At 34.8% G+C, this 16,721-nt stretch overlaps 1 protein-coding gene across 4 annotated transcripts in view; it reads right to left on the bottom strand.

Moving 5' to 3' along the window:
- Positions 1-16,721, bottom strand: part of FOXN2 (forkhead box N2) — a 74,693-nt gene that overhangs the window by 34,145 nt on the left and 23,827 nt on the right. For all 4 annotated transcript variants that reach the window (XM_058684174.1, XM_058684172.1, XM_058684171.1 and 1 more), the window contains exon 2: positions 2,956-3,506. In XM_058684174.1, the coding sequence (XP_058540157.1) occupies positions 2,956-3,492 (537 nt within the window). In that variant the 5' untranslated portion in view covers positions 3,493-3,506. The remainder of the gene's footprint in view (positions 1-2,955; positions 3,507-16,721) is intronic.

Genomic DNA, 16,721 nt, shown 5'->3' on the forward strand with positions numbered 1-16,721 from the left:
ACAAAGGATGACTGCTGCTGGGAGAGAAATACAAAACTCAGCTATCCTCACACTTTACTGACACTAGGCAATGGCCATGTGTCATTAGGTAATGGGCAGGAAATCTGGTCATGCCCAGATGATACAAAGCAGAGATATACTTCCACTGAGAAAGGAAATGGTCACTCACTTATACCCAGGACCATCCACTGATAGTAGGCAGAGTTTATTTACCATGATAGGAATGAGCAGGAAATTGGCCTGAGCTCTGGAACAGTGCTATCCAATAGGACTTTCTACAGTGACAGAAATATCATATATCTGTACTGTCCAATATGCCAACCACTAGCCACATGTAGATAACTGGCTACTGATAAGTGTGGCCCTAGACTCTACTCTGAGTAGATGGGAGAGACTGTCTGCTCCCAGGGGAGGCAAGCAAAGTCCTACTTTTGAGACAGGTATAAGAGCCTGCTTAATACTAAAACTAGAACAGAAGAATCAAGAAACTCATGTTCCCATCCCAAAAGCCTCATACCAAGTAACAAGCAATTGTTATGGGAGGGAAAAGAGCACAGACAGAAATAACTAACTCTCCTCCTGCCCCCAAACGTATCACAAGCTGAAAGATGAAGGTAGAGCAAAAATGCTAAGGAACATCATCTAACACTCCAGGACTTTCACTAAGCACAAAGTATTAGCAGTCCATTTCTACATGAATTTGAAGCCTGTGGTATTCTGAAGGTAATTATGACAACCACAAAACCCAAACCCAGCCCAATTATTTACAAAGATTGACCAACACCTGTTTTACACTAACAGACAAAAGTAGAGGCATGTCTATTTCTGAATAGAAATATTATTTGCCTCAGTCTCTACCATTCTTTTATAAATAATGTTTGACATTTAATCCAAAATTAGGAAACACACACAGAAACAGAGATAAAACACTCAACAAAACCAAACCCAGAGATGGATGAGATAATGAAATTATCAGACAGACACCATATCTATAATTAATATGTTTATGGATCTAGTGGGAAATTTTAGCATAAAGATGGAGACTAATTTTATTGTTATTTTTTAAATGCTTATTTATTTTTCAGATAGCACAAGCAGCATGGGGGGGGAGAGAGAGAGAGAGAGAGAGAGAGAGAGAGAATCCCAAGCAGGCTCCATAGTATCAGTGCACAGTCCAACACAGAGCTCAAACTCATGAACTTTGAGATCACGACCTGAGCTAAAATCAAGTTGGCTGCTTAACTGACTGAGCCACCCAGGTGCTCCAAGATGGAGACTACTTTTAAAAAGGCAAATAGAAGGGGGCACCTGGGTGGCTCAGTCAGTTGGGCATCGGACTTTGGTTCAGGTCATGATCTCACAGTTCATGAGTTCAAGCTCCGCATTGGGCTCTGTGCCAACTGCTCAGAGCCCGGAGACTGCTTCGGATTCTGCGTCTCCCTTTCTCTCCACCCCTCCCCCACTTGTGCTGTCTCTTCCTCTCTGGAAAAAAAAAAAAAAAAAAAAAAAAATTAAAAAAATTAAAAATAAAAAAATAATAAAGCAAATAGAAATGCTAGAAATGAAAAATATGCACAAGTCCTTTATCAGGCTTATTGACAGAATGAACACAACAGAGGGAAGACAGAATCTACAGAAAAATAAAAATTATCCAAACTGAAACAAAGAGAGAAAAGAGTAGGAACTGGGGCAAAGTAACCAAGAGGTAAGAAAGAGCAAATGGTCTAATATATTTTTACTTGGAAGCCCAGAAGTGGGAAGTGAGCCACAAGAAATATTTAGATATAATGAACAAAACTTTCATAAATTTAATAAATGACAGATCTGATAATGACAACATCCAATAACAAATCACAGATCCAAGAACCTTTGAAAAACCAAAGCAGGATACAAAAACAAAAACAAAAACAAAAACAAAATAAAAACCACACCTAGGTGCATCATAGTCAAACAGTGATATAAAGAAAAAAGTCCTTGTGGGAGGGGAGATGGACTAAATGGGTAAGGGGTATTAAGGAATTTACTACTGAAATCATTGCTGCACCATGTGCTAACTTGGATGTAAATTAAAAAAAAAAAAAAAAAAAGAAAAGAAAAGAACTATTACAAAGGAACAAAGAATGGCAGCAGACTTCCCATCAGAAACTATATAAGCCAGAAGATAGGAGAGTAACATCTTTAGAGTACTTAAAGAAAACAAAAAAACAAACACACCTGTTAACCTAGAATACCCATCTTCCACAAAAAGGTTTTTATAAATTCAATGCTATAAGAAATGTTAAATAAACTTCTCCAGGAAAAAAGAACTAATCAAGATAAGCATCAAGATTGGTCAACTTCTCTGTGAAAGGCCAGATATTAAGTGGTTTAATGGTAATATGATTTGAAGGTAGACTGTGATAAATTAAAGACACATACTGATAAGTGTGTAACAACCCACCCCTAAAAAAAGAATAGCTGATAAGCCAATAGTAGAGATAAAACTGAATCATAAAAAAAATACTCAATCCTTAAAAAAAACAGGAAAAATGGGGGGAAAGAACAGAGCAAATAGAAAACAAACAGCATGATCATAGATTTAAATCCAACCATATCAATTACATTAATGTAAATAGTCTACATTCCAATTATAAGGCAGAGACTGCCGTATTGAATAAATTAAGAGTAATATACTGATACAGTTGACAGGAACAGTACAGAAACTAAGAATAGAAAATTAGAATATTAGAAAACTGATTTATGTACCTATAGTAGACTGAAATTCTGTTAGATTTATATAAATATTTAAGAAATTTAAAAACATCTCAAATGAAAGCAAATGAATATAATTAAGCTCAAACTGAAGTAATCATAAGTTGACTATTTTTTGCCTTCCTTTAATTTCCCCATATTTTAAGGTCTCTATGTTAATTTTCCCCCACCTGCCCAAATATAGCAATGTTCATAAACACTGACCTTGCCATGGCTTCTTTCCACTTTCTGAAAACATTTATTCAGGGACAGATTATGTCGAACAGAATTCTTCCAGCCTGTTGGTGCAGTGGCAAAATATGGGAAGCGGTCCAAAATCCAGCTATAAATTTCTTTGACAGGCAAACATTTATTTGGAGAGTGTTCAATAGCCATGTAAATGAGAAGACTAAAGGAATATGGGGGCTTTGAAGTTGCTGATTTTTTTTCTGGGTTCGGATAGCAAGATGGTCCTAAGGATGGCACATCATCTCCCTCTATGTCATACAATGGACTAACAATTGGAAGACCCTCACTTCCGAAGCTGAAGTTTGTTAGAAGATTAGTACTTTCATGAAGCCAGTTCAAGTTTGTGAGTTCATCATCTGCTGACTCACTGTCCACTAGAGTGGCCTTAGGCCTGGCAGCATCAACAGCTTCAGGCAAGGTTCCCATTTTGTAAATCTGGCTTAATCCTGCAACCTTTTCAGCTCCTGGAGTTTCAGCTCTCTTTTCTGGAGTCATTCCAATTACTGGACCCATTTACTCTTACAGTTCTGCAATAAAGGAAACAATTGTCAATCAATATAATACTTAAGATTTTTAAGCTCATGGAAAAAGAAAATACATATTTAAATATCACCAAAATCAGAAATTTTTCAATCAATTATCCCACATAATATTTAAGTACAATATTTGTGTAACAAAGACATTAAGGGTTACAATACAAGGAACAGAGCTTATTTCATGGTATTAGAAATGACTGTAAATAAAATATAGTATTAAAACACCATATGTATGAGTGACATTAAGAAAATTAAATAATTGTGAATAGTTACTAAAGTCCCTAGCCCACAGTTATAGCCTAATGGTAATGCTTCTTATTATTAAAAATGAACAGACTTTCTTTGAATTGTAAGACTTTATAATCTATGCATTTTAAGGATCTATGACCTATTGTAATAGTCATACATATGGCTCAATACAGAAAATAACCAAATTTAAAACATTGCTTAAATAATAATTCCAAATAAACCCTTTCCTCAAATATGAAATATTTATTATAAAGAGACAGTTTCTAATATTTTTATAGTATATCATACTAAAAAGATAACATTTCTTATTCACTAAATTCATTATCACCAAAATTATATTTACTATAAATTTATTATTTCTTCTGTACATTCTAACATTTTTAATTGAATTCTGTATCATCTCATCAAGTTCTGACACCGAAAGGCTGACATTCTTGAAGTAAAATTTGAATTGTAACTATTTTCAAGGAGCAGAAAGAAAGATATTTCTAAACTACCCTTTTTTACTTCTATTTTCTCAAATGTCTTTTGTTTTGCTTTTGGAACATACTTCAATACAAAAAACTTATGATTGGTCAGGAGAATAACTGACCAAAGAGAAAAGTAATAGACCTAAGGTGCTATTTAAATCATTTTCAATGGTTCATAAAGGTACCCTACTTACGAATTCAGTGAAAAACCTTCCATGTCTTCCTATTCTATCTACTTATGCTTATATAACTGAAATAAGAGAAGTATCTCCAGAATTTTACTTTACTTAGAACAAAGCTGGCAGGTTACGCTAAGAATTATGAGAAAGATTTTATATGTATAACACTCCTATCTAGATTCTGGTAGCTACTAATAGATGTAGTCTCAAAGCACTTAATTATCAACAGCATCAGCTAATATTTTGGGGGCCAGATGTTGTGCTAAACACCACAAACTATATCTCAATTAACCATCAATTAAACTCTCTATATAAAGTAGGCACAATTATTAACCCAATTTTATAAATGAGGAAAATGACTCAGAGGTTAAGCATCCTGTTTTAGCTTACCTGATCAGTAAATGGAAACAACAGAATTTAAACCCAGAAAGACTGAGTTCAGAACCAAAATTAACTACTACATTATCCTGATATCAATGCATACACATCACCTGTGAATACCAATGACTCAATCCTATCCACCTTAAATCTCATTATTGTTCTCTCCATATCAAGTTCCTATCTTTCTTACTTACACCTTACTTACACAGTGTATCTATAACTTGACATATTAAGACACTTTAAAAACAAAAAGATCAAACTGTAACAAATATGGTTTCTATTTCAATCAATTAATAAACATACACACATCTGTGCATACATGCACACACTATATTTCAGAGATGACATTCTGTCCAATGTAGCTGACGAAATTATTCACTTTACCACCTAAGTCTCTCTACCCATAGAGAATTCCAAAAATGTGAATGAGAATTCAATGGCTGAAGAATGTCTTGCTTCCTTAAACAAACAAAAAAACTCTCAGCGCTCAACGTTCAAAGAAAAGAATGACTAATTTCCAATGTTCTAACTTTTACCTCTCACCTATATCTCCATTTATTTTCATTTACATATAGAAATCAGAGAGTAGCACGTATCAGTAGCTAACATTTATTGAGATTTTACTATACTACAGATACTATGCTATGGACTTTATAATCTCTACTTACTCTGCATGGCTATTCAGTTCTGTGTATGGCCCTTTCAGCCATGAATTCTGTAATATGTAATTTTTTTACTTTTGTATTCCTAATGAATCTTAACAAAATGTTCAGCATGAATAGGCATTCAAATTATAATTATTTCAAACTGAAATGAACATATAGTCAACATATATGTTTATTCTGTACTTGCCTTTAAGAATTATTTTATTTTAGGAAGAACAAATATTGTTAAAATGTTAATACTACCCAAAGCAATCTACTTATTCAATGCAATACGTATCAAAATAACACCAGCATTCTTCACAGAATGAACAAACAATCCTAAAATTTGTATAGAACCAGAAAAGACCCTGAATAGCCAAAGCAATCTTGAAAAAGAAAACCAAAACAGGAGGCATCACAATCCCGGACTTCAAGCTGTATTACAAAGCTGTAATCATCCAGACAGTATGGTACTGACACAAAAACAGATACTCAGATCAACAGAACAGAATAGAGAACCCAGAAATGGACCCACAAACATATGGCCAACTAATCTTTGACAAAGCACGAAAGAACATCCAATGGAATAAAGACAGTCTCTTCGGCAAGTGGTGCTGGGAAAACCGGACAGCAACATGTAGAAAAATGAACCTGGACCACTCTCTTACACCATACACAAAAATAAACTCAAAATGGATGAAAGACCTAAACATAAGACAGGAAGCCATCAAAATCCTAGAGGAGAAAGCAGGAAAAAACCTCAACCGCAGCAACTTCTTACTCAACATGTCTCCAGAGGCAAGGGAAACAAAAGCAAAAATGAACTACTGGGACCTCATCAAAACAACAAGCTTCTGCACAGCGAAGGAAACAATCAGCAAAACTAAAAGGCAATCGACAGAATGGGGGAAGATATTTGCAAATGACATATAAGATATAGGGTTAATATCCAAAATCTATAAAGAACTTATCAAACTCAACACCCAAAAAGCAAATAATCCAGTGAAGAAATGGGCAAAAGACATGAATAGACACTTCTCCAAAGAGACATCCAGATGGCCAACCGACACATGAAAATATGCCCAACATCACTCACCATCAGGGAAATACAAATCAAAACCACAATGAGCTACCACCTTACACCTGTCAGAATGGCTAACATTAACAACTCAGGCAACAACAGATGTTGGCAAGGATGCGGAGAAAGAGGATCCCTTTTGCACTGCTGGTGGGAATGCAAACTGGTGCAGCCACTTCGGAAAACACTATAGAGGTTCCTCAAAAAATTAAAAATAGAACTACCCTATGACTCAGCAATTGCACTACTGGGTATTTATCCAAGGGATACAGGTATGCTGTTTCGAAGGGACACATGCACCCCAATGTATATAGAAGCACTATCGACAACAGCCAAAGTATGAAAAGAGCCCAAATGTCCATCAATAGATGAATGGGTAAAGAAGATGTGGCATATATATACAATGGAGTATTACTCGGCAATCAAAAAGAATGAAACCTTACTATTTGCAACTACGTGGATGGAACTAGAGGGTACTCTGCTAAGTGAAATTAGTCAGAGAAAGACAAATATCATATGACTTCACTCATATGAGGACTTTAAGAGACAAAACAGATGAACAAAAGGGAAGGGAAGCAAAAATAACATAAAAATAGGGAGGGGGACAAAATATAAGAGACTCTTAAATATGGAGAACAAACAGAGGGTTACTGGAGGGGTTGTGGGAGAGGGGATGGGCTAAATGGGTAAGGGGCATTAAGGAATCTACTCCTGAGATCATTGTTGCACTATATGATAATTAACTTGAATGTAAATTTAAAAAATAAATTAAATTAAAAAAAAGAATTATTTATTTTACAGGTGCCTGGGTGGCTCAGTTGGTTAAGTGAAAGACTTCAGCTCAGGTTGTGATCTCACAGTTCATGGGTTCTAGCCCCACATCAGGCTCTGTGCTCACAGCTCGGAGACTGGAGCCTGCTTCAGATTCTGTGTCTCCCTCTCTCTCTGCCCCTCCCCCTCTCACACTCTGTCTCTCAAAAATAAATAAATGTTAAAAAATTTTAAGAATTATTTTATTTTAGAAGAAATCCTTAATGCTAGCAAACATCGTAACTAGTGACAATCATAAAACTGAAATTCACTGTTACTATTAAGGAAATGGGAGTGAGGTAAGCCATTTGCCTAAGGTTCTAAAACTAGTAAACAGTAAAGCCAAAATCATAAACTGGGCTAAGTTCAATATTCAAGTTTTTTGTCTAGTAGAGTACACACAATCTCTTAAGGAACTTACATGCAGTACTACTTAAAACAAATACTGTTGACAGAATAAGATATATATTCCCCTCTGAAACTAATTCAAATGTTTGCAAATATATGTTATTCCTCTGAATTACAAGTTTAGAATAAAGTCTCATTACTTTAAGATGTAAAACAATATTATGGCAGCATATATGCCAAAGATTACACAAACTGTACAGCCAAGCAAAGTTAAAAAATCAAGTACTGACTGAAAGGTTGACATTCTCTTCGTTAACGTTTCAACGGTGACTGTATTTTCAAGGAGGGAAAAAGAGCTGTTTCTGAACTATCCTTTTAGAATACTTCAGGACATCATCCATTTAGAATACTAAGTCCAGGGGTGCCTGGGTGGCTCAGTTGGTTGAGCATCTGACTTCGGCTCAGGTCATGATCTCGCAGTTCATGAGTTTGAGCCCTGCATCGGGCTCTGTGCTGACAGCTCAGAGCCTGGAGCCTGCTTCAGATTCTGTGTTTCCCTCTCTCGGCCCCTTCCCTGCTCATAGTCTGTCTCTCTCTGTCTCTCAAAAATGAATAAAATTGTTAAAAAAAATTAAAAAAAAAAAACAAAGAATACTAAGTCCACCACAAAAACAAAGGATCTTTTCCCACAAGTCAAATAAAGATATAACTATAAATAGCAAACATATTAGAAAATACCAAACTTTGCCAATAAAGAAACACAAAGCAATTGATAACACATATGGTATGATAATGTATTTAGCACAATGGTTGGTATACAGTAAGCACAAACATTAGACATAAAATTAACAATATCAACTTTTGCCCAAATTGGCAATGGTTTAAAAAAGTATTTAATACATGATTTTGGGCAAGGACCTAGTGCATTTTAGAATGCTAAATGGTAGTGTGTACCAAGAATCATTTAAAATGTCATACTCTTTGACCCAATAATTCATAGATTAATGGAACAGAACTGAGAACCCAGCAATAAACCCACAAATATATGGTCAATTAATCTAAGATAAAGGAGACAAGAACAACGAGGAAAAGACAGCCTCTTCGAAAAATGGTGCTGGGAAAACTGGACAGCTACAAGCAAAAGAATGAAACTGGACCACTTTCTTAAAGCATTCACAAAAATAAACTCAAAATGGATTAAAAACCTAAATGTTAAGACCTGAAACCAGAAAACTAAAAGAAAAAGTCAGTAATCTCTTGGACAGCAACTACAGCAATATTTTTCTAGATCTGTCTCCTCAGGCAAGGGAAACAGAAGCAAAAATAAACAACTGGTACTGTACCAACCTAAAAAGCTTTTGCACACAAAGGAAACCATAAACAAGATGAAAAGGCAATCCACTGAAAGGAAGAAAATATTTGTAAATGATATATACATTAAGGGGTTAAATATCCAAAATCTATAAAGAACTCTTACAACTCAACACCAAAAAAACCCTAAATAATCCAATTAAAAATGGGCAGATGACCTGAACATTTTTCCAAAGACATACAGATGGACAACAGACACATGAAAAAATGCCCAACATCACTAACCATGAGGAAAATGCAAATCAGAACCAGAATGAGAGGGGCACCTGGTGACTCAGTCAGTTAAGCATCAGACTTCAGCTCAGGTCATGATCTCACAGTTTGTGAGTTCAAGCCCCACATCAGGCTCTCTACTGTCAGGGCAGAGCCTGCTTTGGGTCCTCTGTCTCCTTCTCTGTCTGCCCCTCCCCGGCTTGTGCACTCTCTCTCAGAAATAAATAAACATTAAAGAGAGAGAGAGAGAGAGAGAGAGAGAGAGAACGAACCAGAATGAGGTATCACCTTATACCACCCAGAATGGCTAGTATCAGAAAGATAAGAAATAACAAGAATTGGTGAGGACATGGAGAAAAGGGAACAGGGAACTCTCATGAACTACTGATGAAATATAAATCAGTACAGCCACAGTGGAAAATAGTATGGAGGTTTCTCAAAAAATTAAAAATAGAAGTATCATACAATGGATAAATAAATAAATAAATAAGATATGGTATATATATGCAACATTGTTCAGCCATAAAAAGGAATGAAATCTTGCCATTTGTGACAACATGAATGGACCTAGAGGATATTACGCTAAGTGAAATAAGCCAGACAGAGAAAGACAAATATCATATGATTTTACTTACATGTGGAATCTAAAAAACAAAACAAACAACATCAATAAAGAGAGAAGCAGACTCACAAATATGAAGAATTGGTAGTATTAAAGGGAAGAGTATGGGAGGGATGGGTAAAATGTGTAAAAGGGATGAAAAAATACAAACTTCCAATTATAAAATAAATAAGTCACAGAGATGAAAAGTACAGCACAGGGAATATAGTCAATAATATTGAAATCTACTTATTCTGATGAGCATTTTATAATGTATCACTTGAATCACCGTGTTGTATACCTGAAACTAGCTTAATATTATATGTCAACTATACTTCAACGAAAAAAAGTCATACTTTGACCCAATAATTCCACTTATGAGTCACTTCAGTGAAATAATCCCACATAGGAAAAAAAGATTCTCTCCCTCTCCTCCTCCTCTTATACACACACACACACACGCACACACGTTCACTGAAGAACTATTAAAGACAATAGAAAAGTATAAACAACTTACACATTTTATTATAAAGAAATAGCTACACTGAAATACATCTACTGAATCTAATATTTCGTCATTAAAAATGATTTTCTTGAAGGCTATGAAGTAAAACAAAAAACTTATTAAAAACATGAAAAAGTAAAAATACATAAAAAGCTAACAGTGGTTTGTAGTAATAACTCGGTAATTGTTTTCTTTTTTCCAGTTTTTTTAATGCGTTTATTACTTTTATATTAAAAAATTAAAATACACTCAAAGGGGAAAAGGTTGTGCTAGATTATTTTTGGTTATAGTATTTCTACTTCACAAAGAATCAAATCACAAAAAGGTCATGGACATATCAAAGGCTTCAAGTCAAAAACAGAAGTTACCTCTTAAATTCAGTACAGCCTATTCTATTGCCAAGCTTTTCTGTAAAATAAATTAGCTCACTGGTAAATAGGGGAAAGATTTTAGTACAATGTGAAAATCACACTGGTTTGTAAGTGATCTTTTACAAGCCTATGATTTTGCAGTACTAAGAAATAACAGCTGAACCCAAAATAGGCTAACATAGTGGAAAGCTGCAAACTGCTGAGAATGCAGTATTGTACACAATTCTCATTCAACCCATGTTTTTCCTCCCAGCACAGTTTGGCCACATGCATTTTCTTGGAAGTGTTAACGAGCTCTTCTCTCCAAATTTTTATGCATTTTACCCTGGCCTCCATAACCCTGTAGCTTCCACCCTTCCTTGCATGCTTTTCCATCAGGCTATTTTCATCTTTTTTTTTTTTTTTTAATCCTATTTTGTAGTGTTTATTTGTAGTAAGTTTAATATATCTTTAAAAATATCTAACATACTTATTAAGATTTATTTTTGTTAGTGTTCTGATTATAAAACTTCACACTTTTAGGTGAGTTGGCACAATATTTAGTGTTTTCACAAATTCATAGTATATAATATTACAACAGAAAGACCTATGTATTTCACACCCAAAAATTTTTTTAAAGCTTTTAGTTTTGTTTGGATAATTCTAGTTTTATGAGAAAGTGCTTCTTAAAATGAACTGAAACCATTCAGTAACAGGTCATTAATAATGAGCATGGAAGTTTGCTTTTTAAAGCAGAACAAGTAAAGAAATACAAGGAAATCTGGGCTAGTGATGTAACGTTTCCTTTTATTAATAAAAATAATACCTCAACAAACCACACATAACTGTTACACATAATACATGTCACTCAAAAAAGCATTTAGGGGGGTGCCTGGGTGGCTCAGTCGGTTAAGTGTCTGACTTCAGCTCAGGTCATGATCCCACGGATCATAGGTTTGAGCCCCACATCAGGTTCTGTGCTGACAGCTCAGAGCCTGCAGCCTGCTTCAGATTCTGTCTCCCTCTCTCTCTGCCCGTCCCCTGCTTGTGCTCTGTCTCTCTCTCTCTCTCTTTCTCAAAAATAAATAAACATTAAAAAAAGCAATTTAGGGCCAAGAGACCAAGATGTGGGGTTTGAAAATGTACTCTAATTTCTCAGGACTGTAACTAGCATAACCCAAGTAATAAATACAACCACTAATAAACCAATTCCTAGAAGACACTGCTACAAAAAAAGTAGGTAAATGTACAAGACAATTTTGCAAACTACACATTTGTATTAAGACTCCAAATCTTCTACGTTTCAGGAAAAAATTGCGTATCTTTAGCGAAGAATTTAAAAGTGGAGTTCAAACAAGCCCATTACAATCACTCTGCAACCTCTGCCTAAAGGTTCACTGTGTAAGGCCATGGCAGGATCTCAAGAAGAGGGCTCAGGATTAAAAGGTATAATTTTTTCACATTTAACAGTTCATGCATTTCTCAAAGATAACTAATAGATATCTGTATGTTTCCATGTTATGTTCAATATTACAGTGGTATTCTACTCTGGAACAAGAAAAATAAAACTCCATATTGGAATTCTTGGATCATTTCCCAAAAGGTTAGAGGAGAGCACTTTTTTTAGGTCAGTATTAACAATGGTCTGAGAGAAAAGGCTTGACAGAGCCTAGAGAAGGGAAATTAAGGTACAGAATTTTGAGTATTACCCTGGTATTAGGGGTGCTATACTGATAGCTCTTTTGCCCAAAATAACTAAGAAACCTCCTAAATACAAAATGTTAGTTATTATCATACAGCTTTTTTTGACATTTGTCCATGTTTTTAATTGACTGTATCACAGACTAGGCAAACAAAAACATTTTTTTTCATAGTTTTACCATGTTAGGATCCCTAAATATTATTTTAGCCCTTTATGTTCTTTAAACATCATGTAAAACTTAATTGTACTGAAACTTGTTCCCCCCACCACCAAATTCATTAACCTTATAGAAGCAGTAATTCATTTTTACAGATGACTGGTATTCTACTTTATGAATATACCAAAATTTATTATACTCTTGAGGACAATTATTTGTTTATGTTTGAGGCTATTACAAGTAGCATGGCTATGGATATCCTTGTTCACATCTGGAATACAACTGCCAAGAACTTTTCTGCGGTACACAACTAAAAGCAGAATATATTGAGTAGAATTATTGGGTTACAGAATATTCTTCTCTTCAACTTTCACTGGTCACGACAAATTGCTACCAGCAAGATAGGTGTACTCTGTTTGCTCCAAACACCCATTAAAAATTTTTTTTGCCAACCTGATGACTATGAAATTTCATCTCCTTGTGTTTTAATTTGCATTTCCCAGATTAATAATGGAAGCTGAAAATGCAGGTATTCCTCGCTTTTCAAAATTCTTATTCCACCACTTTGATTCTACAAAAGACCTACATTAGTACCTGTCAAAGAGGACTTTCGCTTTTAGGAAAAGGCAAAAAGTGAAAACAGCATTCAGTGTTTGTTTTGAAGTGTGCATTAGAGAGATGGCCCACACCTCCAGCATGGAGAGTGGTACTGGCAAGCTGCTTCCCTAGGGGAAGGAACTATACTTAGCACCTCAGCATCAAGCTGCCATAGCTTTGAACTGTACCTGTGGGCTTCTGTGCTTTCTCTGGATTTATTTTGTGCATCCCTTGGCAATATGTGTCCTAAGGCATCAAAAAAGCCTACGAGAGGTTATTTTTGGGGTTTAGGAATGTTCAAAATTTTTCCATATAAATTAATGGTAATTGATTCTTCACTTTACACCATTTTGGCTTCCTTTCTTATAACTGTTGTACTTGGTAGCAAGAGAAACCTGTATGTAAGAAACTTCTACTGATTGTCTAACTAATCCTTATGTGTGATGCAAATATCTTTCCTTAGTAGATGGTTTGTCTTTTTAGTCTATTTATTAGTTGTCTATGAATGAAAAAGTTCTTACTTTAATATGGTAGAATTTATTAACCCTTTCCTTTATGGTTACTGTTTCTCATTTAAGAACTCCTTCCCTACATTAAATTCATGTAAGTTTTATCCTATATTGTCTTCTAAAAGTTTTATAGTTTTTGCCTTTCACATTTAAGTCTTCAATTCATCCAAAATGTATCTCTGTATTTTTATTCAATTTCAACTTTTACATATGGATACACAATTGTTCCAAGTATCATTTATTAAAAATTTTATCCTTCTTGTTGGGGGAACCAATCTGGCATTGGCATCCCTGAACATTTTTACTGGATATGTGGAGAATGAAAGGTCTTAAGTGGGCCATTTCTCAGGGTTTGTGTTTGCTACAAGCACACTTGAGGGATGACCTAACATCTCCCAAAGAGCAGTTCAAATTCTACTAACATTTCTTCTTTCATTCATGAGTTATTTAGAAGATTGTTTCTTAACTGCCATATGATTTTTTTCTCTTACTGATTTCTAACTTAAATGGACTTTAGGATACTAATCCTTTGAAATTTGTTGAAACTCGTTTGGCCCAGTATGTGGTTGATTTTTATAATGATTTGGCTGATGTTTCCAGTGATTAGATGAAAGAGATGTCCACTGGATTAAGCTTGTTAATTACTTGTTAAAATTTTCTATATTTGTACCAATTGGGGTGGTGGGGGGCTGCTTTCTTTATCAAATACAAAGGAAGATATATTACAATATCCCATTATGCTGGTGAAATTACTCCATTTTTCCTGGTAGTTCTGTTAATTTAGCTTTTTTTTTGTGGTTACAGTTATTAATTAGTTGCATACAAATTTAAAGCTTCTATTATTCTTGCAAAAATGAAACATTTACCATTTCACATCAATTCTTTTCCTTTAGTAATTCTACCAGTTTTTTTTTTTTTTTCAACGTTTTTTATTTATTTTTGGGACAGAGAGACAGAGCATGAACGGGGGAGGGTCAGAGAGAGAGGGAGACACAGAATCGGAAGCAGGCTCCAGGCTCCGAGCCATCAGCCCAGAGCCTGACGCGGGGCTCGAACTCACGGACCGCGAGATCGTGACCTGGCTGAAGTCGGACGCTCAACCGACTGCGCCACCCAGGCGCCCCTAATTCTACCAGTTTTTACATCTATTTCAAATGATATGCCAGCTTTCTTTCCACTAGTATTTACCTGGTATATCTTTTTCCATCATTTTACTTCCAACATTTTTTTCCTTTTGTTTCCTTGTAGTCTGTTTTAAACCCCACAGAGCTGAACATTTTAAATATAAAGTGTAGATATACTTGTATTTACTTCTAACACCTTATTTAGTGTTCTCTAGGTTTCTCTCTCTTTTTTTTTGCTTTATTTTTTTCCCTGGTTCTACTTTTTACCATCTAATAGTTTGGAAGTTATATATTTATTTCTATGACTAAATTGTTGCCTTAAAATTTTTACCATGAACACTTACCAAAATCCAAAGTCACCTTTAATTTTCTTCTGAGTAATAAAAAGATCTTTTGAATACTAGCTTTAATCACCTCCTCCTGGTTTATAAAATAACTGGTATTTAGTAAGTAACTAAAATAACTGATACTTTAGTTCTAGTTTTTATTATTTATAGTCAATAATACTGATAAATTATATTACTTATAATTTTTATTAATTTACCCATATACTTAACACTTTGATTATTCCTTCCTGAATCTCATACTTGCTACGACCATTTTCCTTTTATGTAAAAAGTGGTCTGCTTTTGAACTTTCATATTTTATTTATCTGAGCATGTCTTTATTTTGTCCTTGTTTAAGAATTCTAGGTCATAGTTGTTAGATTTATTTAAACTGAGTATATCATTTCATGGCCTTCTACTTCCATTATTATTATTGAAACCTGATATTCCTTTAAAGGTGTTCTGTTTTCTCTTAAAAATTTGCCCTTTATTAACCTCTTCTATATTTTCCATTTTCTTATCTCTCTGTTGCATCCTGGATTTCTTCAGATGTATATCTTTCATTGTATCAATTTTTCTTCAATGGGATCTCCTTATTCTAATCTATCTTTTGAATTTTAATTTCAATTACTACATATTTTTATTTCTAGAGCTAGTGATTCTTTACAAAATGTTTGCTCTTTTCCTCATTTAACCTGTCACTGAACACATTAAATGTACTAATTTTATATTTTACATCCAATAATTCCAAGCTGTGAGCTACTAACAAGTCTGATTCTGCCTATTTTATATTATACTTTGTTTCCTTAGACGGTTTGTAAATTTTTATTAAAAGCCACTCATTTTCATTAGAACTTCATCAAAAGCAACTCTTTGATGATGATGACTTGTGTTGCTTCTGTCCAATTCCTGGGAATAGTAACAATACAGTACCATTTAAAATTCTTAGCTTGAGATTTAGTGTGCATTCAGGCTGCAAACCCGTGTGATAGCTAGTTTGTGGTTACCAAATTTTCAGTAGAGATATTATTTTCCTGTTAGCATCAACACTCTAGAAAATAATTTTCTTTGTCGTCTCTAACGACACGAAGGGAAAGAATCCCTAGACCACTTTTGCATTTGGAGGGTATAGCCCTTTGGGGCTCCACAGTAATGGAGAAGACTGTTTCCTCCCAGGTGTTTTAACTTGGCTGGATCCGGCTTTGCTTCCACAAGGGTAAGAAAACATAAAGTCACTTGATTTGGTAAATACCCTCAAGGCAATAGCCAACTTCAGCACTCAGCTTACCTCACTAGGTTTCCAATTAGTGCTCAGTCTAAAAATTCTTTACTTTTGTGCCAGAGCACCGATGCATTTTAGCCAGCATTTTAAGTTGTCAGCAGAAAGGCTGGTCCCCCTGGACTTACTTTGTCCCCAACCTTATTTTGCCATGCCAAGGTCCCCAACCTTACTTTGCCATGCTGTTGGAAACAGATGTTTATATTAGTTCCTGATGGCAATATCACTAACCTACATTATCCTGTATCTTAGAGCACTGTTTTAAATTCCTTCTGCCTCAACACACTTGAAGAATCTGACTCACTCTTCTATC

This window comes from Neofelis nebulosa, chromosome 9, assembly GCF_028018385.1.
Source record: "Neofelis nebulosa isolate mNeoNeb1 chromosome 9, mNeoNeb1.pri, whole genome shotgun sequence".
NCBI lineage: Eukaryota > Metazoa > Chordata > Mammalia > Carnivora > Felidae > Neofelis > Neofelis nebulosa.